Source organism: Perca flavescens, chromosome 4 (assembly GCF_004354835.1).
Source record: "Perca flavescens isolate YP-PL-M2 chromosome 4, PFLA_1.0, whole genome shotgun sequence".
NCBI lineage: Eukaryota > Metazoa > Chordata > Actinopteri > Perciformes > Percidae > Perca > Perca flavescens.
Window position 1 is genome coordinate 9,718,074 of NC_041334.1, and position 27,630 is coordinate 9,745,703.

The following is a 27,630-nucleotide window of genomic DNA, read 5'->3' on the forward strand; positions in this document are numbered from 1 at the left end:
CACAGACAGTTAGTTAGTCAGTGAGCCCGCACACACAGCCCGTCTGTCGGTCTGCCTGTCTGTCTGTACGGACACCGCAGACAGTTAGTCAGTGATCCCGCACACACAGGCCCGTCTGTCTGTCTGCCTGCCTGTCTGTCTGTCTGTACGGACACCGCAGACAGTCAGTCAGTGAGCCCGCACTCAGTCAGCAGACACAGCACGGCCATGAGCACGGCGTTTTCCTGACGCTCTCTACTCACATCCAGAGAGCATCTGCAGCTCCAATCTGTGTGATCTGTCCATTCAGAGCAGAGGAGGAAGAGGAGGAGGAGGAGAGGAAGCACTGCAGCAGACATGCCGGGCCTGCTCCACATCACGCTGACCGGTGAGTCTTCTTATTTTCAACATCTATTCAGCCTATTTCATATGAACATAACCAGCTTGTTTTCAATAGGATAGCCTACACACATATACACACAACAACAACAACAAGCCTAACACAAGAGACTTTAACAAACATCACACCAGTGTAAACTCCCTGCTGAGTCCCACAGACGCCACTTTCCCTAAAATAATATTATGTTGCGGTATTAATAGCAGTGTTATTAATAGTAATACTATTATGAAATGAGGGTGTAAACCAGCAGAGCATGAACGCAGGTTGTTTTTTTAATGAAGCGTTCAGGTTAAATTCTGCAAAGTGAGTGCACGGGCTGGCGGTGTGTGGGAGGCGCGCAGTGCACTTAAATCAGCAGACACACACTGCAGTGTCTGACACACGCACACACACATACACTAATAATCATTATCATTTAACACACAGGTTAGTTTTTATCAGGATTGCAGTTTTGCATAGTCATGGACAACAATATATATATATATATATTTTTTTTTTTTTATATCCCTGTCATCATTTTCTACAGCTCAAAGTACTTGTTTTGTTTGATCATTGGTCCAAAATCATATAACTTTCTAATTGACCATCTAATGTGAGAAAGAAAATCATCACATTTGAGAGCCAGGCAGGAACTGTTTGATATTTTGTACTTTGTACGACAAATGCAGATAAAATTTCTGTGGATTGACTAATGGATTCATATCATCATCATCCTCATCATCGCAGCAGCAGCACAGATCTGCCTCATATGATCTCCAGCTCTTTCTGTGGTTGTTTTTGTGTTTGATGGTGCAGCTTTCTCCGAAGAAGAAATATGGAGGTTCAGCTCTCCTGTATCTGTGAAGCTACGCTGGTATTTAACAGCTTCCACGCTGGCTAAACTCAACATTATGGCTCTTTTGAAGTATAGAAAACATATGATCTGTTTTTCTCCTAATGATTAAACATTTTGGAGAAGTCTTCCTGGTTCTCGTTATGGAGGCTTGTTTAGAAAAGAGAGAAGATAACCGGGTGAGGAAGAGGATGCTGAGCGGAACCTCTCCACCCCTTCTGTCTCTGTCGGGGTGAAGGGGGATTTGGGGGAGGGTCCCGGGCCAACTATAAGCTGATCTGAGGGGGCTTTAGGGGAAACATACTGCACTGAACACAGAATTAAAGCTAGAATCAACAGGAGGAAGGAAATAGTAGTTGTGCCATCAGATTTGATTGGCCATATGAGCTGTTTTCTGCAGTGTTTATGGACATTTACAACCACCATGCTACTGTTGTTAATCAGCCATATGCCCACAGACCCACAAGGCTGATTATACTCATTATATAGCAGAAAGCAAATGCTGCCTACGAATGGAAATTGCGGGGTCGTATTTTTGACGTGGAGTCAAAAATAACACTCTCTCAAATATTCCTCAATAATCAAACAAACAGAAAGACCCAGATTCAATTCAACATCAAATATGGACATGCAGAAACAAAGATAAAAGAAAAGAAAACTATCCCAGCATATGAACCATCCGTTGCAACACAGTTGCTTTCAATTTCAAACAACATGGGATTCAACATTTTCATAAACATCATCAAAGGGATCATCCCTATGTTCCCAGGGTATGTGCGTCTCCTGATACAAACTAAAATTGGAAGAGACTGGTATATTGGGACGATCTTCGCAGTTTGAATTGCAAAAGAACGAAGGGAGGCGGATGCTTCAAACGCAGTTTGAATGGTAAAAATATGTTCAGCTACAGTAGAGATTTCAGTAAAAAGTCAAGAAAACTGTCTTGCCCGCAAAATTAGAGGGCCTTTTGAGGAGTAAGCTACAACATCAGTAGGCCTATAAACTCTGGGTGATTTCAAAATATTGACCCAGGGAAACATACATTGAACAATTGACCTCATGAACAAAAATTGCTGAGAACATAAAACCCATTGTCGGTCCCCTTAATATGTTATATTAAAGCTTTGGTGCATAACTTTTTTTATACTATATTAATGAACGTCCTTTACATTCAAGCCATTGCCAAATGAGTTGCTACAAAGCTAATTAAGACTATCAGCTCCACACAACTCTCTCTGGATTTCTCAGCATGGCTATGTTCACAAAATGGTGTAGTCTGGCAATATTGACGCTCAGAAGCTCGAGTGAAGATAGTGACCTCTTCTGAAGAGTCCATCATGTTTTTTTTAATCCTCCATGTCCTCCTTGGCTACTAGCAACTGCGAGGTGGGGGTGCGATCACGGAAGGCTTGTACCATGTGGATGCAATGGCAGTGTTGTTGTCATTACTTAGAATTCCTCATGTGGAGACAGAAACTACGCACTATAGCTTTAAGAAGATATTGCGTTGAGGAACATAGGAGCTTGGGAACATACGCTTCCCAAACAAACACCTTATTGTTACCTTATTGCTACGCGCAAGCTAACGAATTCTAGTGCCAGTTTGTCACCACGAATCACATTTGACTGGATACTTTTCTGTATTTGCGTGGTGCAGAATGAGTCATCAAAAATCTTTTAATGTTCTACAGAAAAAGAGAGAGATTTTGAGGCAGAAAAAAAGGCTTTTTTAACCTAAAACATACTCTTTATTTCACTTGTATTCCATCCGAAAGTAGCTACTACTGAGGCTGTTGGGAATTGTCACTAGTTTAAAAGGTCTCTTGTGGAGATTCTTGTAAGTGGGATTCTTGTTACCAAAGTCATTAGGATTCAACGCGTTCTCATGATCAGGTTCCTATCGTACAAAAACGGATGCACAACAATTCGTATGATATCCTACGAAATTACAGCAACCGCCGGCCGGTCAGGTGACTGTTAAGTTTTCTTAAATTTAGCTGAGAAAAAGGTGACTGTGAGCACTCAGCCTGGCAACCTCCTTGAACTTCAAATCTTGGGAGGAGGGGGCGGGGGAGACGACTCTCTCCAGAATTTTGAATTTGTACTGCAGTAACTATTTTAAACACTAGCTGTCAGTATTACATATCGCACCTTTAAGACTGAAATTCAATCTGTTTTCCAAACAGAAGTAAGGAAAACATTATTGAGCACCAGAAGCTCACTCAATAATGTTTTCCCTCAGGGGGGCGTTGGTGTAAAGCCTCACAGGTCAACATGAACCACTGAGTTCTCGGAGTATTTACCACCAGTTTTCCCCGTCCCTTTTGGCTGTGTGCTTTCAGTTCCCAGCTACCATCAGGGAAGGTTTTTTTTTTGTCTTTCTGCCTCTGTAATCTCAGGTTCGCTGTGGTTGGATGAACTTTTGGAGGGTATCTCCCCTCCAGCACCTGCTCATATTGCCCGCCGTGGCACCTCAGCGCGGAGTTTATCTGTGTGAAGCTGATAACTCAGCTGTTCGGTCCCTCCTGCTGCATGGACTGTGGAAGATTTTTCTCAAGTAATTACGCTGCAAAGTTGCCTTTGCAGACAAAACATTTCAAGGTGACTGTGTAATGGTGAAAGAAGGGCGTGCAGAGAGAGATATGCTTTTATGTGTGTTTTTGGATAACATCATAGGCTCCATGTTGGTTGCAATACAGACACAATTTAGAATAAATGTATAGTTGGCTTAGTTTTTAATGTGCTATGTTGATATTTAGCAAAGGGTTTGAATACGAGTTTAGCTTCCCTGAAAGAGACATAAGAAATTTGGAGGGGGGCTGTAAATTATCGTTATATGTTTGTTGCCACTGTTTTTGTTTCTGAATACATTTATATTCCCCTGTGCATTTAGGTTCCTGAAATAAGCACTTGGCAATTCGCCCATAACAATGTCAGATCATTTGTGTCTCTAAATCTGCTGTGCTGTGGACATCCATGTGACAGGTTGCACACTCGACGCACAGAATGATTTATTGTTTGTTGTGTTTAGAGGAGCGGTTGGAAAAATGATCTTGCTATATTTTTTACGTGACACCAACAATGTGAGGTTGTGGTTGATAATTGTCATTGGATGCAGCCTCAGTCTGGTCCGTTTAGCAAAGTCACACACAAACCGTTGCCTGCGTTGGCATTTTAATTGTTTCTCCACATAATTTGAAATGTATTGATAGTATATTTTTTGCAGGTAGGCAGGTGCATTCATGTCTGCGCTCCCTGGAAAAAATAGGGCTCCTCTATGCTGTCATTCAATCAATGTATATACGTAGCTACATATAATATTCTGCTTTTTGTAGTTTTGTTAAAGCAGTATCAGTCGATGCAGCTCCGTTTTGGTCTCCACCAACGTCTGAGGGAAATATCTGGCTCTTTAGCTGCCAAATGTTCACCAGCTAGTCGCTAACTTTGTCCGTCTGTCTTTTGGTGCTTAGCAGGTAGCGTACAGTTGGGTTTATCAGAACTTTGTAGCTGAAAACAGCTGCCATACAGTATGTGACCAAAAAAACAATAATGATGAGAGCACTGAGAGTTGAAAGATGCTAAACCGCTTTGTAGAGCTGCACAGTAAAGTGATAAATCTGTGTGTCGTATTATATAGTCATTTTACCTTTTGGACAGGAATATAGAGTTGTACTGTGGCATTTACAATCACTGCATAAATTATATTGTACGCTCTTCCAAAATACATCTCTGGGGTATATGGCACAATAATGCTGCATCAGGAAGGTGAAAGCTACATCAGCACAAACGTAGCACACTTTTAAACGCTCTCTTTGGGACCTTTAATAGACACTGCAAGTCCCAACATCTTCTTCCTCCTCACCCTTCAGCCAAATATTCAAAGATCAATAAGTAGAAGCAATTTGGTTATGGTGTTGCCTGGCTTATTGTCTATGATTCTAAACACACACACACACACATTCTGACTCTGGCTCTGGAATCAGATTAACTTGAGTCTATTTTTCATCATCTCTGCGTGTTTTTTTTTTTTTTTTTTTGGTCCATGGATTGTTGGAAATGCGAACACAGACTTTATTACCGTGCAGTTACATCAGCACAGTGCTGACTTTAGGGGTTTGGAAAGGAGAGATAAATTGGATCAACCACAGCACTTCTCCAATTCTTTGCTCCGTCCCTGCATCCTTTCACTGTTTCCTCCATCTCTTCATCTTGGGCCAGTCATCCACAGAGAGCAGCGGGACACGCAGGACATTTTATAGGCCACTGGTTCTTTATACTAAGCACTTTTCAAAGGTGAACAAAAGTATTCTCAGATCAGCGTTCAGATATAGTCAGCTTTTTTGTGACCTGAAGTTTATGTTGTGTCTTAAAGGACATTCTATATTTTTCTTATTGCCAACAAATCTGATAAAAAGACACAAACCAGCTAGCATCGTCTGTGTTACCAAGCCTGATAAAAGTTAAATGCTAATGTCAGCATGCTAACATGTTCACAGTGACAAAGCTATCGCGTTAATGTTTAGCAGGGATAATGTGTTAGTATGCTAACATTTGCTAATTGGCACTCAACACACGGTACAGCTGAGGCTGATTGGAATGTCATTAGTTTTGCAGACTTATGGGTATAATCACAGCATTGGCCAATTAAAATGTTTTGAGCTCATGGTGGCACTAGAGGAAAAGTCAGAGGGTCACCAAAGTCAGTAGGATTCATCCTCTGGGATCATGAACGTCTGTACAAAATGTTATATAAAATCCATGAAATAGTTGTTAAGATGTTTCAGCCTGGACCAAAGGTTCATGCTTCCATAGTTTACACACAGCTCTACAAAAATATCTGCACATTAATGATACAGGGTCTTTAGAATTGTGACTTCATATTTCTCCTGAGAGCTCCTGTACAAAGTACACGTACAAGTAATGACTGCTGCCTTGATTTAAACATGCTTTCCATCAGCTGTATAATTGCAGTTTGAGGAAGTTCCAGAAGCAATAATGACCTCCCACCGAGTGTCTCGGGCACAGAGGTACCCAAGAGTACCAGGGGCACAAAGTAATTAGGAGAACAAAAGTCTATTACCTGTCCAGTGGTCGCTGGTGAAGTTCATCACACACCGGAAAATAAATTGATAGATAGATATTTGTAACAAGCTAAACAATAACATGTTAAATTGTTATTTTAGATTAATTTCCACTGTGGATTTTGAGGTATCTGTGTTGAACTAAGGCGTTAAAAGGTAAAAATGTGTGTGACCTGTTTTTATGGAAATCCATCTCATAGTTGTTGAGATATTTGGAGTGTCTGCTGCAAGCATGACGCTATCCAGCATTTTGACATTTTAATTGTACATGCTGAACTACATTATGTAGAAATACAATGCTACCAATGTCACCGACACTGCAAGCAAAGCTACACTATGCACTAGGTTGTAGCAGAGACCTTTATAATATTCATAGTTCCCAGAGGATAAATGCCTATAACTTTTCATCTTGCTCCATCATCAGGTCACATTAAAATTTTGGTTTATGACCAAACACCTGCAGACCTAAAGAGATTCCCATCAGCCTCAGCTTTACTTTGTGTTAAGGGCTAATAAACCTATATTAGCATGCTAACATGCTCAACTAAGATAGTAAACCTGGTTAGCATTTTACATGCTATGTTACCATTGTCATTGTTAGCATGTTAGCAATCTGATGTTAGCATTTAGCGCTAAGTGCAGCCTCACAGAGCTGTTAGACGCATTACTGTAGACTCTCAGTCTTGCTCATTAATTATTCCTTCTAAAATGTCTTTGGAGTTTATTGACTTGAGAGAGAAAAAAAACTTCTCACGCAGCAGTCAGCTCAGCTATACTTGACACAATTTTCTTCTTTTTGGGATGCATTCAGTGAGAAAAGAAGGAAATGGTGGATCTGAGGGGCTTTCCGGTTGCTTTGTGGTGACGGGCCCGAGAGCTTAACATGTTGGAGACGCGTTGGCTATGATATCGTAATCTGCTCTGTCAGCCTCTGAGGTCAGACGGCCATCTGTGGTCCCAGACAGAGAGCACTATGGGATACATGAGGGATACATGAGGGAGACTGTGGTGATGGGGGATTAGTGATGGGTGGATGGACACATAAATGGATGAGTGAGTGAGTGATTGAATGTTCGCTCTCATTGATGGATACATTAACAACTAAATGGCAAGACACATGTATGTAATTTGATGAAATGTAGGGTGAACTAATGAATGAACAGATAAAAGGATGAGTGGGTGAATGACCTGACTATAAACTCCTGAGCAGCAGTAACAAACTTGTATGTTTTTGGAACTGAGGCTGGTTATTATTTAAAAAAATATGTCTCGCTTTCCTTAGATCCATATAGGTGGCTTGTTCCTTTTTAATGTCTGTGATTCACTACATTGATGTTTTATACAGAGCCAGGGTTTGTCTGAGGTTTCTGTCCGTTAAAAAGAAGTTCTTTCTCGCCACTGTCGTGCCGAATTCTTGCTCTTTGGGGGGAATTGTTGGGTCTCTGTAAATTATGGTGTGGTCTAAACCCACTCTATCTGTAAAGCGTCCTGAGATAACATCTGTTGTGGTTTAACACTATAAATGAAATGGAATTAAATTGAACTTGCTTCCTTCATATCTATGTAAATTCCAAACATCTGATGAATTCTGGAGGCTGCCGTCTCTGCTCTGGGACATATTTCAAGAGTTACTCTTGCTATCGGTCCTCAACATCTGTCTGGTTGTTGGGTATGCTGCTCCTGCGGCTTGACATTTGCTGCAGACTGATATGGGTCTTAGGGAGCCAGTCTCTTTAAGGGTTTTCAGAAATAGATTCAAGGAGGTTGTAGATGCTTTTGACTGAGCTATTTGCCACTATGTGATTTAGGATATGATATAAGTCTTAAAGTCTGAAATTGTATTCTCTGTAAATATGTTGTATGTCTGAAACGTTGTATAATGTGCTGGACATTCCTTTTAAAGGATTTTTTTTTTTAATCTCAATCAGGCTTTTCCAAATAAATTTTAAATAAAGTATGAAGCCACATATGAATCAGTGAACGCATTAATGAGTAAATTAACCGATTAACCCTTCATACCTTCACACTACTTCTATTACCTGTTTATACCTGCACCTACAACAGTTTACATATATATTTATCTTATATATATATATATAAAAGCACTTAATGTATAATGCAGACTACAGAGTGCCCTTTCTGTTATTGTTGTTCTTTAAAGTATGATGGGTAGCAAACAAAATACACATTCAATCTGTTTAGGGAATACATTAAAGGGATATGATCTGTCAATTCATTGAGGTACACCTGGATTTTTGCTTTTCATTTGACCTGTTTTTATGAACCACTGTAGGGAAATGATGTCCCGGAATTAACTGACAGTGTAGTTTTGGCCCCAAAAGAAGAAGAATGAATTGATTCAAACTTCCATTTATTGGACGTCCCCACAGTGTTGCATGACAGGGGAGAATACTGTTGGAACTTGGATGTTGAATTAGTTTTCCAGTCCAGAAAAGTGACCCTCGATCATTATTGAAGCACAACGGTGCAAAGTGGCTCTAAATACTGAGTTACTGACTTTGTCTTTGGGCTAAAGTCTATTCAGTGGTTAGATTGAGGAGGTTTAAACTGTGATATGCAGTGTTGTAATACCGGTCTCAAGACCACTTTTTGAAGGCCTTGTCTCGGAATCGACCACATCTTGTCTCGGTCTCAGATAAAGAGGACTCAGGACTATATATTTCAAAACAACAACAGCCTTACTTATTACTTATTACTCGTGATACACTTATGGCAATAAAATAGGTGAATGAAGAAGAATCTTAATTTGTTTTCTGTGTTTTTTTTTATGGGAATGTGGATCTTTCAGATCAATTTTATGGTTAGCATTTTCTAACATTTGATCGTGTCATGCAGTGTGGGACTCACACTGGTCTTGGTCTTGGTCATTTCACCCCCTCAAAGTCTGGGTCTTGTCTTTGGTCTCGATACACTGGTCTTGGGGATGGGTTGGTCTCGGTTTAGGTAGTCTTGACTACAACACTGGTGATGTGTCAGTCCATAATATGTTCAGCTGATGTTCCAACAGTGCTAACTCTAAACTAACCTTCTGTTTCTATTGTGAAGTTTAAAGCAGAAGAAGATTTTTGCTAAATGTTATTTCCAGCTTTTTTTAGGCTGCATTATTGTGCACTCGACACTGAAACGGGGGGCTGTTCCTGTCATTCTTCTCTTCTTATTCAACTTGTTCAGAGGGATCTTTGTCTTGATCTTCATTTGGTGTCCATATACAAAAATGAAATCTATTTGTACCGAGGACTTTCAACAACCTAACAGTATCAAAGAGCATTCAGACATGGAGTATCCCTTCAATATAATGGATTGTATTCAGATTTACAGTGTTTTCCTTCATCATTAATCCCTTAATTAATTTGAAGGCAAGAAATTAAGATTAATAAGGTTAAACGTTGTCGGTAGTCTTTCTTATATTTCCTATTCTCCAGTGTTTGCAGCATACATTAATATCTTTTTCATCTTATTGCTTTTGCTTTATTTATTATGATTCAGACCATATATTGGGTTCTATTTTATTAGTTTGCTCTTGTTTTTTTTGTTTACCCTGTTGAATCCTGAAACCTCTGCTGACAATCTAATTTCCTTTGGTATCAATAAAATGTCATTGACTGAACACTGACATATTTTGTTATGCAATAAGACATATCCTCTTCTTCAGTGTGTGTTCTCTGTTTCCCATAGCTCTCCTGGCCAGCTGCGATGCCTTCAGATTGGGTTCGTCCCAGCGTGTCATCCCCCTCAATCCTCCGGCGGCCCGTCTATTCCAGGATGAAGGCCCAGCCCAGCCACACTTCATCCAGGAATTAGTCAGAACCAAACGCCACTCGGCCCACGAGTTAGTGCGAGCCCAGCCTCATTTGGTTCACGACATGGGCTGGCCAGAGATACATGAAACATCCCGTTCCCAGGCCAAGATGGACTCCGCTAACTCCTCTCAGTTAAACCCACTGCCGTCTGCCAGCCAGGATGTAGCCAGGACCCGCCCTACCGTTGACGATAACCTGGATGTGGAAGACGAGATGGAGGTGAGGATGAGTTCAAGGTGATGTGTAATAAACTGTACAGGGTTAAACTTAAAGGTCAGATATTATGCAACGTGTCTTTTCAACATAAATGTGTGTCCCCAGTGTGCCTAATGACCCCCAAAAGTATCTAAAATGTGTTAATCTGCTGCCTCCATCCACAGCAGTACACTGCTTAGCTTGAGTGTCGGTACTCCTGCCTGCTTCTCCAAACTAGGCCAAGGCTGCAGCAGCCCCACATGTTTTCAATTATTTAAATTTACCACAGAGCAATCGGGACGATTTGACCACACAGAACATTTGAAAATTGTAAGTTGGTGATTTGGTAGATTAAAAGTCAATCAAGATGTCACTGATACATCATTCTGGGTAACTGGGCAATATAGAGGCAAAATGCCATAACAGAGATATGGTAATAGCTGAAAGAGCAGCTTGACTGAGATCTACTAAGAAAATCCCTTAAAACGTGACTGGATGTTTCAAAGCCGTGGAATCTTCATCTGTTCAGTGCAACATGTTTATTGTCTCCATGTCTAGCAAACTGACCATTTTGCACGTGCAAAGCTGCCATATGTATTATATTCCAGTCGTCCTCCTTTTCATTCGTGTTGTACACTTTTTAAGAGGCATTGTCACGTACAAAACATCAAACGTCATTTGTTTGATCGGCTTTAGAACAAAGTTCTTCTCCTTTTTAAATGCTAGTCATAGCTATTAATCAGATAACACTCACTTGATAACACCCCACATTTGAGCAGTTTGGCGTCTGGAGGATAAATAGTTTATAAATGATGTGAAAGACACAATGTTGTACATTTCTCTTTTTTCATTTCTTGTAAATATGTAGTTCTGAATCAGTTGTAATAAGATGATGATTTATTTTATAGCTCGTCGGTGATGAATCAGGCCGTCTGAACAAACGTGTTTCCCATTTTCAGCGTATGGTTCATCTGGTGGTTCCTCAGGATGCAGAAAGCTACAGGGGACGCCCAGACTCCAGCAACCCAGAGAAGGAGCTCCTCGGGGGGCCAGGAGCTGGCGATGCCTCCCTGGAGGCCTCGGGCTTCTATGGAACAGACATGGAGGACAGAGATAGGGGAGAGGAGGGAGGAGAAGACCGAGAGAGGAGAGGTGGAGAGGACGAGTGGGAGAGAGACATGGGGGAGGACGGAGAGAGGAGAGGGGGAAACGCCAGAGCAGAGGAAGAGGAGAGAGGAGGAACAGACGACGCAGATGTCCATGTAGTGGATGCCAACCACACAAGCCCAGATCTGGATGCTCTGATTGGTTAGTAGAAATGATCTTCCTTACCGAACCAAACAAGTAGAGGCTGTTGTCTAGGGCAGCACTGGAGGAAAATATGCAATAATGTTTAATATCACGATAACCATATTACTTGCGATAAATAAACAAAAATGAATGCGTCCTCAGTTCTGCCTTTCTCTTGCTTTCAGTATTCGGCTAAAATATACAACAAATTGCTTGTTGAATTTAAAACAAATGAAAGGAAATGTTTCCCAACATTCTTTTATTGAACAAATTGAACATTGAATTAGATGAAAAAGGCACCACTAAAGAGAATGGCAGTCACGTTTTAAAGTGCAGTTTTCTGCTGATATTTTCTTTCAACTTACACAAATATTCTCTGACTGCCTTTCGCAATGTGTTTATTGCGGCAGTTGATATCGCGATGACGATATACAAACAATATATTTTGCAGCCCTACTGTTGACATCCCTTAATACGCCCTCAGGCAGCCGTATTAGCCACGTATTAGCCTCGGTCACAAACCTGCTGGTTTCCAGCAGGAGGTTTCATCTTCAAAAGCATCTTTGAGATGCCACAGATGTTTACTGTCTGGCCAAAGTAATGAAATGTTTGCCCCGGGACAAAACCAAAGTTTAAATCCAACAATTCGACAGACTGTGCTGCTCCACAATTCCTCTTCTTCATTTTTGTGGAAGACTCACACTGTGGACTGTGGAAGTGGCCGACACAGTCAGACACCAAAATACCTGTGAAGATGCTGGATAACAGGTAAAAGATGAACTGAATATGTTTCACTGAAACAGTGATGGTGGCAAGGTAATATTATTCAGAATAATATTACCTTGCCACCATCACTGTTTCAGTGTAAATGCTAGTTAGAGCCCAGTGGCTAATGGATGCACGTTGACAAAATGAAATAAAAATGTGGTTGATAGATGCGTCTACTCCTTAGCTGAATGGGTTTGTTCAGTTTAACTATAAGCTAACTAATCTCAAGCTACAACTCAGAGTAGATTTTATTTTCCTTTTGATCATTTTCTAAAATAAAACAGAGGCAAAAAAATATTAGATTTTCTGGCTGCGCATTTCATTTTTATGCTTTGGCGCCAGAACCCGCCGTGGGATTTCAGGTTGTCCATTCCATTGTAATGAACGTAATAAACATAATAATAATAATAATAATAAACATCCAGTTGGACTCAAGGATGACGTGATCAGAGTTTGGTGGTCAAAGATCACTGTGCCCCCACAAAACATCTTTTTGGGCCTTAAAGGAACACGCCGACTTATTGGGAATTTAGCTTATTCACCGTAACCCCCAGACTAAGACAAGTCAATACATACCCTTCTCATCTCCGTGCGTGCTGTAACGCTGTCTGACGGTTCCAGCATTAGCTTAGCCTAGCACAGATCCTGCAGGTAACTGGTTCCAACTAGCCTACTGCTCCGAATTGTGACAAAATTGACAAAATAACGCCAACATGTTCCTATTTACATGTTGTGATTTATATATATACTGTATATATATATATATTCTCAGGCGGAAGAATATAGTACTTGGGTGGAGTGATATGCTCGCAGCAAGCCTGTCTGAGAATATAGTTCCCGGTTTGTTTACAGATAGAAGACGGCTGTGTCTCATGTTACGTTGTTTTTTGTACACGCTGTGACTCTATAAATCACAACATGTAAATAGGAACATGTTGGTGTTATTTTGTCACTTATTCGGAGCAGTAGGATTACTGGAACCATTCACCTGCATGTTCTGTGCTGGCCTGATGCCGCTGGAGCCATCAGACAGCCTTACAGCACACACTGAGATGAGAAGGGTATGTATTGACTTGTCTTACTCTGGGGGTTACGGTGAATAAGCTAAATTCCCAATAAGTCGGCGTGTTCCTTTAACTAAAGAATTCATACACATACAACATTTTACAGTATCTGATAGGATAAAACGATGAAGTGATGACATTTTATATCAAAGTCTAACTTTACTGTGACATCATAATGTTCTGCAAAAACACTTTTCTGGCCGTTATTCAACACCATACCTCAGGAACAGAAGGGGAGACATTTGGTCGGATACTGAGTTGGTGACACCAATCTTGAAACGGTGCGATTGTACAGATCCTCTGTGCTGCCGGGGTGAAAATGCGTCTGAAGCATCCATGTTTTGCCAAAAAAAATAATAAATTTTATTAAATTGCCTCAAAGTCTTCACTACAAATATTATGCGAGTGTGGACAGAGATGGATGTAAACTGCAACTTGACTTGTTGGCGGAGGCATACAACCGCGAGGCGGGTTAATTCTAGTTCTTTATTTCATTTTCATGTTCAAAGTTAAATGAGCATCTACTACTATACTTACAAAATATAATCATTTTGTAATTTTAACAAAGATATACATTCATTATTTTGTTAACGTTCCACAACTACTGTAAACTACTGTTTATCTCCTATGAGTCTTTGATACGAGCATGCTGTCAAAACCTGTAGAAAGAGGAACAGCTGACAAGAGGTGTATTTATACACACACACACATGTTTCTGACATGTCTTTTTATGTCACACAGGCTACAGTCCATCTTCCTACCCCTCTAGCTCCCCCCCAGCTGAGGTGCATGATTCTGGGCTACAGGAGCATCATGCTTCCCCAGTCCTGGAGGTGAGGACAGATCAAAGACTCGTTCATATGGATATTCTGGAGATTCTGATGGATTACTGTAAATGTCAGAACACACCCAATTCACACAGCAGTTGGTTAATTAAACTGTGTTTGTCTGACGATCGTTAGCATGTCCGGTTAAGTACCAAGTGTATCGTTAACTTAAGGCAGCACGGTGGCTCAGTGGTTAGCACTTCTGCCTCACAGCAAGGAGGTTTTTTGGAAGGAACTTGGGGTTCGAACCCCAGGTCATCCCAGGCCTTTCTGTGTGGAGTTTGCATGTTCTCCATGTTCTGCTTGAGTGGGTTTCCTCCAGGTGCTCCGGTTTCTTCCCACCATAAAGACATGCATGCAACTAGGACTAGAGTTGAAAATTAGCCGACTGGCTAACACTGGCGCATTTACAGAAATGTTAATTAATGTGCATTGTCCTAATCAAATAAATCTAAACCTAAAAACCTAACTATTTACATTAGTTTGTAGAGTTACACAAAAAAAAAAAAAAAACATTAAAAGATTGTACAGATTAATGGCAGCATACACTTTTTTACACTAAATTTCTCAATCTCTAATGCACTCAACGCTAAAAATGTACTTTGTTTTGATTGATGTAGAACTGAGACTCAAAGATGAGATCACCTCTCTTTCCACAAACTACAAAAGGAAACAAAAAAGGGTAACACTTTACTTGAAGGTATCGACATAATCGTGACATGACACTGTCATAACTATGACATTACACTGACTGTCATGAACTTGTCAAAAATGTTATAAACAAGTCATAAACGTTAACTTCATTCATTAAGTGTCATTTGGTTTTTGTCATGACAAGTTGACATTGTTTGGGTTGTCTTGATTATGACAACTTGACATTAATCAAAGTGACATTACCAGAAGTTGTCTTGGTCAAGACAAGTTGACATTACATTTGTTTGGGATGTCTTTGTAATGACAACTTGACATTAACCATGACGACATTACCAGAAGATGTATTTTTCATGACAACTTGACATACAATTTCTTTGGAGTGTCCTTATTAAGACAACTTGACATTAAACAGGATGACATTATGTCAAGTTGTCATTACAAAGACATCCCAAACAAATTTAATGTCAACTTGTCGTGACCAAGACAACTTCTGGTAATGTCACATTGATTAATGTCAACTTGTCATAATCAAAACAACCCAAACAATGTCAACTTGTCATGACATAAACCAAATGACACTTAATGACAGAAGTCATAAAAGTTTATGACTTGTTTATAACGTTTATGACACGTTCATGACAGTGTCATGTCACAGTTATGACAGTGTCATGTCACGATTATGTCGATACCTTCAAGTAAAGTGTTACCCAAAAAAGAAACCTTAAATCTGATAAAATCAAATTCACTAAATAAAGCATCCAAACACTTCAAGATGGATGTCTACTGTAGTTTTAGTCAGTAAAACTAATTTTCTAATCAACTCAGAGCTTCTCTCGTGATTTATGTCGGTTGGACTCTCCGAGGACGCTGTTTACAGAGACATTAGAGTTGCGGACAAAAATAGGCTTTTTGAAAAGTGAGGGAAACTTCCCCTTCTCCAATCCTCAGTGGAAATGCCATTTTTGACTGTCACCACCCCGGGTGTCTCCCTATAACCTGATGTCTGCCGTACAGGTGGGTCCTTTAGAGAGAGAGCTGTGGGAGGAAAATGGTCATTCCAGCGGCTATGGACTCCTTCACTCCTCCATCACTACAACTAGTGCTACACCTACTGCTGCGTCTGCTTCGACTGCTGCCGCTGCCGCCGCCGCTGCTGCTGGAGACGCTGCAGTAACGGCCACCCATGAGACTGACACAGGCACCGACTTTGGGCTGCTGGGAAGTTACACAAAAGGTATTTGTCCTCTGTAGTCTATATCGACAACGTTTCATTTCCCCGATTGTTCAGGTCCCGCCGGAAATTGTCCCTCTTTTCGGCCAGATGTCCTTCACCTTCCTCTTTCTTTGTGTTGGCGTTCTAAACTGCGGTGGATTTCTGAGGACTATGGTTAACTGCTCCTCAGATCTCTGCAGGGTAAATCCAGACAGCTAGCTAGACTATCTGTCCTATCGGGGTTTTCTGTTGCACGACTAAAACAACTTTTGAACGTACACATGTTCCACTGAAACAAGTTCCTTCCCGAGGCTATTTTGCAGCGGCACCGTGGCTCAGTCTGGCGCTTAAAGAAATGCCAACAAACTAGAGCTAATTTTTCTCCCATCCCAGAATGCAGTGTGGACTTGCCAGACCATCCTCTGCAGCGCTATGTAGGAAGGTCTGGCAATGTGGGACTTGTGTTTGTGTGTGACGCTGTCAGCCATGCATAGTTCCGGGGATGTCTGTGATGACGAGCGTCTGCTGCTTATCGTTTAACCTCTGTTTTGCCTCTGCAGATGAGACAGAAGATGAAGAGACAGAGCGGGAGGAGGAAGGGGAGGAAGAAACGGGCCTGGCACACAAGGTGTTTACCCAGAATCCCACTGTAGCAGAGGTCGGCGTGGCTCCAAGCAGAGAGCCCCTGCAGCCCAGCGTGGAGGAAGAGGAAGAACAGGAGATAAAAGGTGAAAAGTGTAAACTCTTTCACACTAAACTATTACGACAGAGAATCAAATTGTGATCAGTGTAGGTGCTTCACAAACCCCTCCCCCAAACAGTGATTGTCCAATCATAGCTTAGCAAACGTAACTCGGTTCAGTTCATCTCTACATGTTGTGTGTGTTGTTGGGTGTTTTTTTCAGTGGTGTTCAGAGGTATTTCAACTTTACTTGAGGATTTCTATGATCCAGCGTTACTGCTGAATCGATTCCTGACTTCCCAAACTACGGAGTGGGCCGAGGCCCAAATCACAGAACGAGCGTGCATGTAAAAACAATTAGTTGCATTAAAAGACATTTTCCACTACATCTCAGGGGGAAATATTGTACTTTTTACTCCACTACATTTATTTGATAACTTAAGTTACTTTGCAGATAATGATTAATTATACAGAATATGATCAAAAAATAAATGAAGATGTAATATTATAAATTAAGATACAACATTATTGATTCCAGGAGGGAAATTCACAAGCTACCCAGCAGATAAAATATATAAAGTAGTAAAAAAATTAAGTAATTCAACATTAAAGTGATGAAAACATTCATGCACAAATGGGGGGCATGGGGTGGCACCTTCTCCCCCCTCCCCAATCCATCCATTGGGCTAGAGTGCTGTCAACCTGACAGTTGTGATTTCCATTGGATCAGAGTACTGTCACTTGGCTGTCCGTTGTGCCAATTTTCCCAGCCCTTGTCACATGACCAATTAATGTTTCCATGATAATTGTACAAAATTCTGAGAAAATGGACCAGGTGGAATTTATTTTTTATAAAGTGGCAGATGTATTCGGATGAACAATTTTTTTTTTTTTAAATGATAACAAGTGCAATTAATAATGAATGTGATGTTTATTTAGCCCCCCAGTTTCATTTAATTTCTGTATTTGTGTTTTTGTATTGGTTCAAGGGGGTGGACTGCAAGACAGAAGTGAAGAGGTGGAGAAAGAGAAATGGAGAAAGATGGAGGAGGAGGATACAAGAGTCCGACACATCGTCCCGCTCACCACAGATCCCTCCCCCACCGTCGGCTTCACCGACCCGTCCTGGGATTGGCTGGGGAAGACCAGGCCCCTGCAGACCCTGGGGTCAGAAGTCAAGGGAGGGGGGGTTACAGAGGTCTTCTTACCGGATTTTGATGAGATGGAGGAGGCACAGCAGGTACATTTAAAGCTTTCATTTCTAATTTGATCCATATTCCCATTCCTGTTCTAACCCTGACTAACTCTGAATCTTTCAGGTGGTGTGTGTCGACTGGAGCGAGCTGGCTGGACGTGGATACGTCATCCTCAACATGACGGAAAACTTGAACTGTGTAAGTACAAGGTGTCAAATCACATCTCCAGATGTCTTGATGAACTGAAGGATGAAGGGTTCCTTTATGTGTTGAGAAAACTCTCCTCCTTCTTAAAGCTGCTCTAAGTGATGTCACGCATTTTTAAGCTACAACATTTTTTTGTCACATACAGCAGACATCTCTTCACTATCTGCCAGCTGTGGGGGTTGGGGGGGCAGTTAGTGCGCGGAAGCACGGAAGGGAGGGAGAGGGGACGGGATGAGGAGGAGGGAGGGGCGAGCCTAGCCTCCGTTTTGTTTGAAAATACTTTGAAAGTCACCCAACATCGCTTAGAGCACCTTTTAAGCTAAATCAAGTCTTTAAAAAGCCTCTTGGATCAGCTGGAAAATGCATCGTCACAAAGCTGAAAACAGGGCTGTTTTTCTGACACCATCAGAAGTTGACTTTAGAGATACGTGGTTCTCACAGGACAGCAACGCTACAAGCATATGATGATCTCATAGGATATGATGCATGGCTGTACATTAAACTAGCCAACAGTATATAAAGGAGTTCAAATGAGCACAACGTTAAACATCTACAGCAGTAAAATGGAACACACACATTAATGCAGCAGGAATAAATAATACATAAACATCAGATAGAAGAGGAGAACTCTGACAGGGAACATTTTACTGCATACATTTTTTATACTTTAAGTACATCTCACTGATAATACTTACATACTTTTACTTCAGTAAGGTTTTGAATGCATGCCTTTTACTTAGTAGTGGAGTATTTTCACAGTGTGGGATTGGTACTTTTACTGAAGTAAAGGATCTGAATACTTCTTCTACTTACTGCGTTATCGTCTTGAGATTATTATCTGAAAAACGTCTAAACTAAATCAAGGATCAAGCCAAATAAATATTTGACAACAAGCTGGAGCAGCCAGACCTTTCTCCCACGCTGGTGGACAAACAGTCAAGGGGTTCAGTGGAGTTCTGCAGACAGAGCTGCTGGAGGCCATCTCTGTTTTATCTGGATCTTTACCATGGTGTCTGTCGCTATGGCAACAACACAAATCCTCACCGTCACCGCAGTGACCTGATGGTTGCTACGGCAACACGGATGGATCCAGAACGGTTCTCCTCTATCCCCTCTTCTCTCCTCACTAAAACAATTGCACTTTATGAGGTTTTTTAACATTAATATTTGTTCCCCCAGCCTGCCTATGGTCCCCCAGTGGCTAGAAATGGTGATAGGTGTAAACCGAGCCCTGGGTCCCCTTTCTCTGCTTTGCCCGCCCAGAGAATTTGGCCCACCCATGAGAAAGAGAGAGACATCATGGCTTTCAAACCAGCAAAGTGGCAGTTGGTCAAGGCCACGCCCCCATTCTCCACCTTGCCCCCCCCCACTACTCTCTCCTCCTCAATAGCTACAGACACAGAAATGGCACATCCTAAGGAAAGCTAGTGGCTGTAGTACAGTATTAGGGGACCACTAAGGTCTATATAAAAGAGACTTCAGATACAGTATTAGGGGATCACTAAGGTCTATATAAAAGAGACTTCAGATACAGTATTAGGGGATCACTAAGGTCTATATAAAAGAGACTTCAGATACAGTATTAGGGGACCACTGAGGTCTATATAAAAGAGACTTCAGATACAGTATTAGGGGATCACTAAGGTCTATATAAAAGAGACTTCAGATACAGTATTAGGGGACCACTAAGGTCTATATAAAAGAGACTTCAGATACAGTATTAGGGGACCACTAAGGTCTATATAAAAGAGACTTCAGATACAGTATTAGGGGACCACTAAGGTCTATATAAAAGAGACTTCAGATACAGTATTAGGGGACCACTAAGGTCTATATAAAAGAGACTTCAGATACAGTATTAGGGGACCACTAAGGCCTATATAAAAGAGACTTCAGATACAGTATTAGGGGACCACTAAGGTCTATATAAAAGAGACTTCAAATACAGTATTCGGAGACCACTAAGGTCTATATAAAAGAGACTTCAGATACAGTATTAGGGGACCACTAAGGTCTATATAAAAGCTTCCAAAGAGCACCATGTCATGGGACCTTTAAACTTGTTGATATTTGCAGAGAAATCAAGTGGTAACTTGTAGAAAAATGTGTGTGTGTGTGTGTGTGTGTGTGTGTGTGTGTGTGTGTGTGTGTGTGTGACAGGAGGAGTTTCGTGTGGACCAGGGCGTGCGGTTGTTGAAAGTCATGGAGAGAGTGTTCGCTCGAAGAATGAACAGCCCCGAGGGATCATGGGTACTCTACCTGAGCAAGCCTACACACCACCAACACCAGCTGCTGATGAATGTGGCTTCTGAGCACGGTACACATATGCACAAACATGCATTCCATATATATATGCATATATCTTTCTTCCATAATATTCTTTCAGCATATTGTAATTCAAGCGGTCTGAGAGAACACTAGACTTCTGCAGCTCCTCTTGGCTCTGTATTCAGGCTTTAGAAAATCGAGCTGTCACGGAGAGAATTTGGCCGATCACAGGACATTTCAGAGAGAGAGAGAGAAAGAGAGAGCTCCTATTGGCTGTTCTGTGCATGCATTGCTCGTCAAGACATATCCTGAAAGTTCTATCAGATTGACAAGGAAAAAATCCCGTTCCAATGCCTCCTCCTGGTGCTCCTAATAGCATAAGGAAAACAATCACCACAGATGATATGATACATTTTTCAGGCAAACTGCTCAATGTCACTTTTCCTCTTCTTCTTGGATTTTGGTGGTTCAAGAGCTTCACTAAAACTGGATCTTATGACTAGGGCTGTCCTCGACTAAAGAAATTCTTAGTCGACTAACACTTATAGGATTTTGTCAACTAATCGATTAGTTGATTTAATTGACAGAGCTGTGCGCTTTGAGAGGTGGTTAAGACTAGAAAAGCATAATATAAATGTAGTTAATTAACAATCTGTAAAACTGAGTTTCTCCACAATTAATCCTGCAAAAGCACCACTTTAAATCTTGTGTTTACCATAAATTTACCAAAAACGTTTCTTGGAAATAAGTAATTAAGCATTAATAAGCATAAAAAATGACTAATCGACTAAAGAAATCTTAATCGACTAAGACCAAAACGACCGATTAGTCGACTAATCGACTAAGAGGTGGCAGCCCTACTTATGACATCTTTACCAGTTTCATGTCTCCTCTTTTTGCTTGGCTTGTCACTAAGGTAACCGCTGGAGTCACTGCCGTGGACCTCCATGGGAGAGATCTCCCCCTCCTCCTCCTCTTCATCGACATGCCATCAAACCTTATTTTTACAGTCAAACGGTCAAACTGTCAAGCGCTGATCAAATATGAATTAAGATTCTGTTACTGCGTTACCTTTTTTTTTTTTATTTTCACCTCAAATGTTTTCAGAAACATGTTTAGAGTTTGCTCCGGCTGGTCAGCCCGTTGGCAGTGCTTGGTTTTGGTCCGACTTGACCACAAACTTTCTCATTTTACAGCTAATCTGTACACTAAAATATGTTTCTGAAAACATTGACAGTTCATGGCTCAGTGCTGTTTAGTTTGACAGTTTGACCACAGGTTACGCACAGTCATTGACACTGTTCCTGTGTCTCAAATCTTGAACTTCTGCACTTACACTTGCTATTTTGGGTACATAGTGCGTTCACACTGACGAAGTGTGGCCAGCAGTGCACTACGAGTACCCAGATGCTGCACTCAAAACCGTCAAAGCATTGAGGGCCAGATGTACAGTACGTACATTTGGGAATGCAGCGTTATCAGTGCCATGGCCAACCCGCAGAAAGCACACAGCTTCGTATTTACCAAACCTGGAGTTCATCGGGTAATCAGCGCCTTTCTCCGCCCACTATACCGTAAATTGCGCTGTAGCAAAGCGTTAAGTACTGGTGCTACGATACGTCTGCGGACGAGTGCAGACTGTGATATTCCCACTGCTGATGCTATGACTGTTTGATAATAAACGGAAGAAGAAGAAGAGTCAACGCTCTGAGACAACACTACCCTGTCGAAATTTGAGCACTACACAAGTGAGTACATAGTGTACACAGTGCAAGTGTACTCACGGAATTAGAGACTCAAAAACAAGACATCGAGGGAATCTTTGCTTCGGTACATAATAAAGAAATGGTTCTGACCCTAAATAGTGCTTACCACACATTCAAACAGTTACAAATAAGATTGTTCCACATGTGTTGTGTCTTCTAGGAGTGATTGCTGCCAAAGATGTGTTGGACATGCTGGGAGAGATCAGGAGAAGTTTGAATAAGGTACACTCTCCAAGAACGTCTCAAAATTCTTTATTACTGTATGCGTGTATCCAGATGTTGGTGTTACGACCTAAACGATTGTCACAAAAAATGAAATTAGAGATTAAAAGGTTTCTTCTCATATAAACACATGGTGATTTCTACCAGATAATGCGGAATGTGGAATTTACAGCTTAATGAGAATATAATAAGTACAGTAGGTTTTCACATCAAGGAATTTCCCTTTGTATCTCGGTGCATACAAATAAACGTAAGGAGAAAGGAAAAACAACTAGGCCTATTACAAATGTCAGAAAATGTAAAGTAGAAACATTGTTTGTAATAATAATATGGAACATATATCTGATTATAAAAGTATATATATAAAAGCTGCACAGTGTTTGAAACAAAGAGGATGCAAAGCATGAATCAATGAATGTGCAGAAGTTCACCGAAGATTAGAATGTTTGCAACGTGCAGAGATAAATGTGCGTTAATGTAACCCAGTGATTCAGATGTGCAGGCTTTAAAGCGCCCATATTATGCTCATTTTCAGGTTCATAATGGTAAAAAAACACCATATTTTTGTTGTACTGCACATTGCTGCAGCTCCTATTTTCACCCTGTGTGTTGAGCTCTCTGTTTTAGCTACAGAGTGAGACATCTCACTTCTGTACCATCTTTGTTGGGAGTCGCACATGCGCAGTAGCTAGGTAAGGACTACTAGCTAGAAGCTAGCCCTGCTAGCGGTTAGCCACATCGTTCTCAATGGCAAAACACTGCTACAACACTATAGAACTACGTACTTACATGTCCCTGTTCTGCAGATATTCCACGCAATGTTGGAAGTGCGCTCTCATTTGGAAGAAGTCTCCCGGCTAATCCTGCCTTGTACTGACCGAAGTTGGAGAAACATCTAGCTTATGTGGTATTAGCTAAAGTGGTTAGCACACACCAAATGTTTCAGCCAATGACGTAGACGGCTGTGCCGATTTTGAACAGCTCACCTGGAGACTGAAGGCCGGACACATTCAGAAACCCGTATCTCACTCAAAACAGCATGTATGTTTGTTTTTTTCCCAAGTTTGTATGCGTGTGGAAGCACCATAGACACAAAATAACACCCCAAATTCCAAAAAAAAAGTAATTTTTTTTTTCTCCATAATATGGGCACTTTAAAGCTTCTCCCAAAGAGAAGATGGACAGCTTCCTTCCTGAGTTTTGAATATTTTTTAAAAACAATTTCCAGCTTTTATGAAAAGATCAGCAGGCTTTAAACTGGGTTACAACCAGATTCCATTTAAGATTATTTTTCATCCTGCTTCTGGTGGAAATTTACAAGAAAGGAGCGTGAAACAGAAGCAGCTTTTGGGTGTGCGTGTGCTTTCACTTCAATTTAAAAACTATATGTTTGTGTTCATATCGAGTTCATATCAAGTTCATATCAAGTTCAAACGTGTGTGTGTGTGTGTGTGTGTGTGTGTGTGTGTGTGTGTGTGTGTCATCAGGTGGGCATCCAGAACTACAGTTCGGCCAGCAGTTGCCAGTCTCGTCCCAGTCAAACACGCAGCGACTACGGCAAGCTGTTTGTGGTTCTGGTGATTATCGGCTCCGTCTGCATGGTCATCATCACATCTGGATTAATATACATCTGCTGGCAAAGACGACTGCCTGCAACCAAGACTACGGTTGGTAAACACCTGATGGTGGAATAGTACACAGTACATTTACTCAAGTACTGAATTTAAGTGCAATTTGTGTTATTGATCTGAATGTTCAAATTAAGTGAAGTTATACATTTCATAAAGTAGCAGACAATGGTACTTCCAGTATATTTTGATGCAGATACTTTTGTACTTATATTTTGATAAGATATTTTGCTGAATTCAATCCAGCTCTGTGTCAGGGCAGTGTGGGCAGTGTCTTTCATATGAAGAGCCCAAATGTATCTGGATGAAAGGCCACAGCCCAAACATAAATGTTGATGTTGAAGAATACCATAATTCTTGTAATTCTTTGTAGATAAAACTTACGCATGTAATTTAATAGGGACGTTTAACAGCACTGTGCTTTATATTGCTGTAAAACTCAGATTAAGTACTTTGTACTTGTTAGCTGCACAAAATGGACGTTTCGTAGTCCATACAGTTAGGATGTTACAGCACTTTCAAAATAAGAGGAGAATAAGCATGAGCTTGTCAAATGCCATGGTGGGCTCAGAGCAACCTTCATCTGGCGGAATTCAGCAGAAAGGAATTCTGGGGCCACGGAGGAAAAGCACACAACATTCATCTGCACAGGCTGCCCACACTGCCATGACACAAAGCTGGATTGAAATCACAATCAATCAAAAATATCTCTTTAAGTAAGAGTTTAAATGTAGGACTTTTACTGGTATTTTTTCACTCTAGTATTGCTACTTTTCCTTAAGTAAAACATCTGAATACTTCTTCCACCTCTGGTAAACATACACACTCCCATCGTCCCCGTTATGTGACACTCACATAAAGCGTTTATGCCTTTATGTGAGTCTTCAGCGCTTGTTTTTTTTTACCTCTCAGTTCCGCAATGAAGAACTTCACTTTGTGGAGAACGGTTGCCATGATAACCCCATGCTGGACGTGACCAATGACAACCAGCCTGAGATGCAGGAGAAGAAGCAGAGCACCAATGGGCTCGTGGCTGGAGGAGAAGGAGGCGGGGAGGAGGGCAGTCGCTGGCAGGTGATTGGATGACTCATTAAGTGGATATATGGATGAGTAAATAAATGAATGAGTTCTGGATAAGGGTTGAAATGTTTAATGCTACACCGTCAGCTGTCTTTTTTTTTTTTTGGGAAACTAATTATATTTTGCCTGGCAACAGCATGAAGCTTCTCATCCTTTTTTTCAGGTGTTTGTCAATCAAGCAGCCACTGAGGAGGAAGAAGAGGAGCAGGACACACATCTCTGATGGATGAAGAGAAAGAGGAGACGCATCATGAAGGTCTTTGATAGACAGATGATAAGTGAAACTGAGAGGAAAGAAGAAGAAGATGACGGTACAGAAAACAGAATAGGAGGAAGAAGAGAACAAAGCCAGAAGGGAGAGAAAAGAAAACATAGTTGATGGGAGTTAAAAGGTATGAAGCCTGAAGAGTAATAGATGTGATGTCCGGTCAGAGTTGAGGCTCGGAGGAGGTGAGCAGGAGGAGTCACTGACATCGCCATGGATATCAGACACTGGGGTTTTATGTTTCAGGGTCTGTATGCTTCAAATTTGAATTCATGGAATCACAATAATCTTGCTGATCTCTTAACGTCCACTCTTTGAACCAAGTTGGAATTCTGATTGTTAAGTGTGCCTTATACGTTTAGCTTCCTGCACTGTGTCTGCACAAGACACAAAATAAAAAATGAAACTAGAAGAGGCGCAGACCTCTCTCGAGCCTGAATGCCCTATCTCGCAATGTTAACGTGAGTAAGAAAAATAATTTGTGTATCCACCCGTGATTTGTATCCACTACAGAATGTACTGGCTTCTTCCTCGGCCCATGCTACACTCTTCCACCAAGTTTCCCAACAATCGGGCCAGTACAACAGCACACAGTACAACAAAGCGACGAACAAACAGAGCCAAAAACATAATCTCTTTGTCAAAGGTAACTTGCAAACAATATTGTACTGTAAAGCACCTTTTCCCACCTTTTACTATTTGAATGTAAAACGTCTTTTTTAAAGTCTGAATTTAACATTAGGAGCGGTTGCCATTTTATTTCACATTTAGTCAAATTATTTGACAAAATAGCTCCTACTGGTTACATGAAACTAAAACTAAACTAAAATAATAGCAAACAGTCCCCAGGCTGAAAGGAGGTGCAAGGCATTGTTTACTTTGATTACCAGTGATGGAATGTAACTTAGTACATTTATTTAAATATTCTACCTAGGTACAACTTTGTGGTACTTCAATTTTTCTGCTACTTTCTACTTCTTACTCCACTACACTTCTCTGATAGCTATAATTACTGTATAAATTAATTTTTTGCAAACAAAACATGAAAAATAATGCTGTATTATTGATGAAACTACCCAACAGTATGTAAAGTAGTATTTCCACCATCTAAAAAACTATTTACACATTAATGCATCTAAATGAATAATCCAAAAACATAACACTTTCACCGGCCCGTTTTCACTGGCCCGTTACTGCAATTACTTTTGATACTTTAAAGTACATTTTCTACCAATACTCATTTCCTTTCACTTAAGTAATATTTTGAATGTAAGATTTTACTTCTAATGGAGTATTTTGACAGTGTAGTATTGTTCATTGTACTTAAGTACAAGATGTGACTACTTCTTCCACCACTGTTGATTACACATAAGCCTTGTTGGTAGAAGCCACAGCCAAGTATGGCTGACAGCAGCAAGACATTCATGAAGTCTAATCAAGATTGTCCTGAAAGGTTCCACAGCTTCAGAGATGTTCACTGGTTCCACCCCGATGTCTGACTCCAGAGGCAACAGCGACTCCTCCTAGCTCCTCCTCCAAATCACCCAACAGGAAGTACAGCCTGTAGCAACTTTGAAAGTAAGGTTTTGGCACTTTATTGAATCCTCTAGGAAATAGCGACTATCATCATTGAAATGCTGCATCGTGTTAAATGTATTGCATATACAGTGACTGAAATCTCTCTATTTTACTTATAGGAATGGTTGTAACTGATGTTTACTGTCACTCTACAACCATGTCATATGGTTGCTATACTTAGCCTAATATGCTCTTTTTTTTTTCAATAGCGTTGGAATGACTGCTGTACGCTTCGGGCTAACTCTTGAGGCGATGACACATGGGCAACATTTAGAGGTCCAAAGCATGAAAAAAAGAACTAGTTACAGTGTCGAAGTCGAGTCAAACCTCGAGTCCAAGTCGAGCCCCAAGTCTTTAATGTTTTAATGGTAAATGTTTTAAGTCTAAACTAGAGATGGCCCGATACCATTTTTTGCTTCCCGATACCGATTCTGATACCTGAATTTGCGTATCGGCCGATACCGAGTACCGATCCGATACCAGTGTGTCATATATTTTATTATGTTTTAACAACTGTATACTAGGGGTGGTACGGTTCACAAAACCCACGGTTCGGTTCGTATCACGGTTTTAGGGTCATGGTTTTCGGTTCTGTACGGTTCTTGTTATTTTTT

At 40.9% G+C, this 27,630-nt stretch overlaps 1 protein-coding gene across 1 annotated transcript; it reads left to right on the forward strand.

Annotated features, from left to right (window-relative positions):
• The first annotated feature begins 8 nt into the window (after positions 1-8).
• On the forward strand, positions 9-27,425 carry podxl2 (podocalyxin-like 2). Its single transcript, XM_028574765.1, has 13 exons — positions 9-367; positions 9,989-10,332; positions 11,268-11,616; positions 14,172-14,263; positions 15,926-16,145; positions 16,685-16,852; positions 17,796-18,046; positions 18,126-18,200; positions 20,370-20,526; positions 22,404-22,465; positions 23,953-24,132; positions 25,006-25,167; positions 25,337-27,425. The coding sequence occupies exons 1-13, from the start codon at positions 337-339 to the stop codon at positions 25,394-25,396; spliced, it is 2,151 nt and encodes a 716-aa protein (XP_028430566.1). The 5' UTR covers positions 9-336; the 3' UTR covers positions 25,397-27,425.
• Positions 27,426-27,630: the final 205 nt, after the last annotated feature.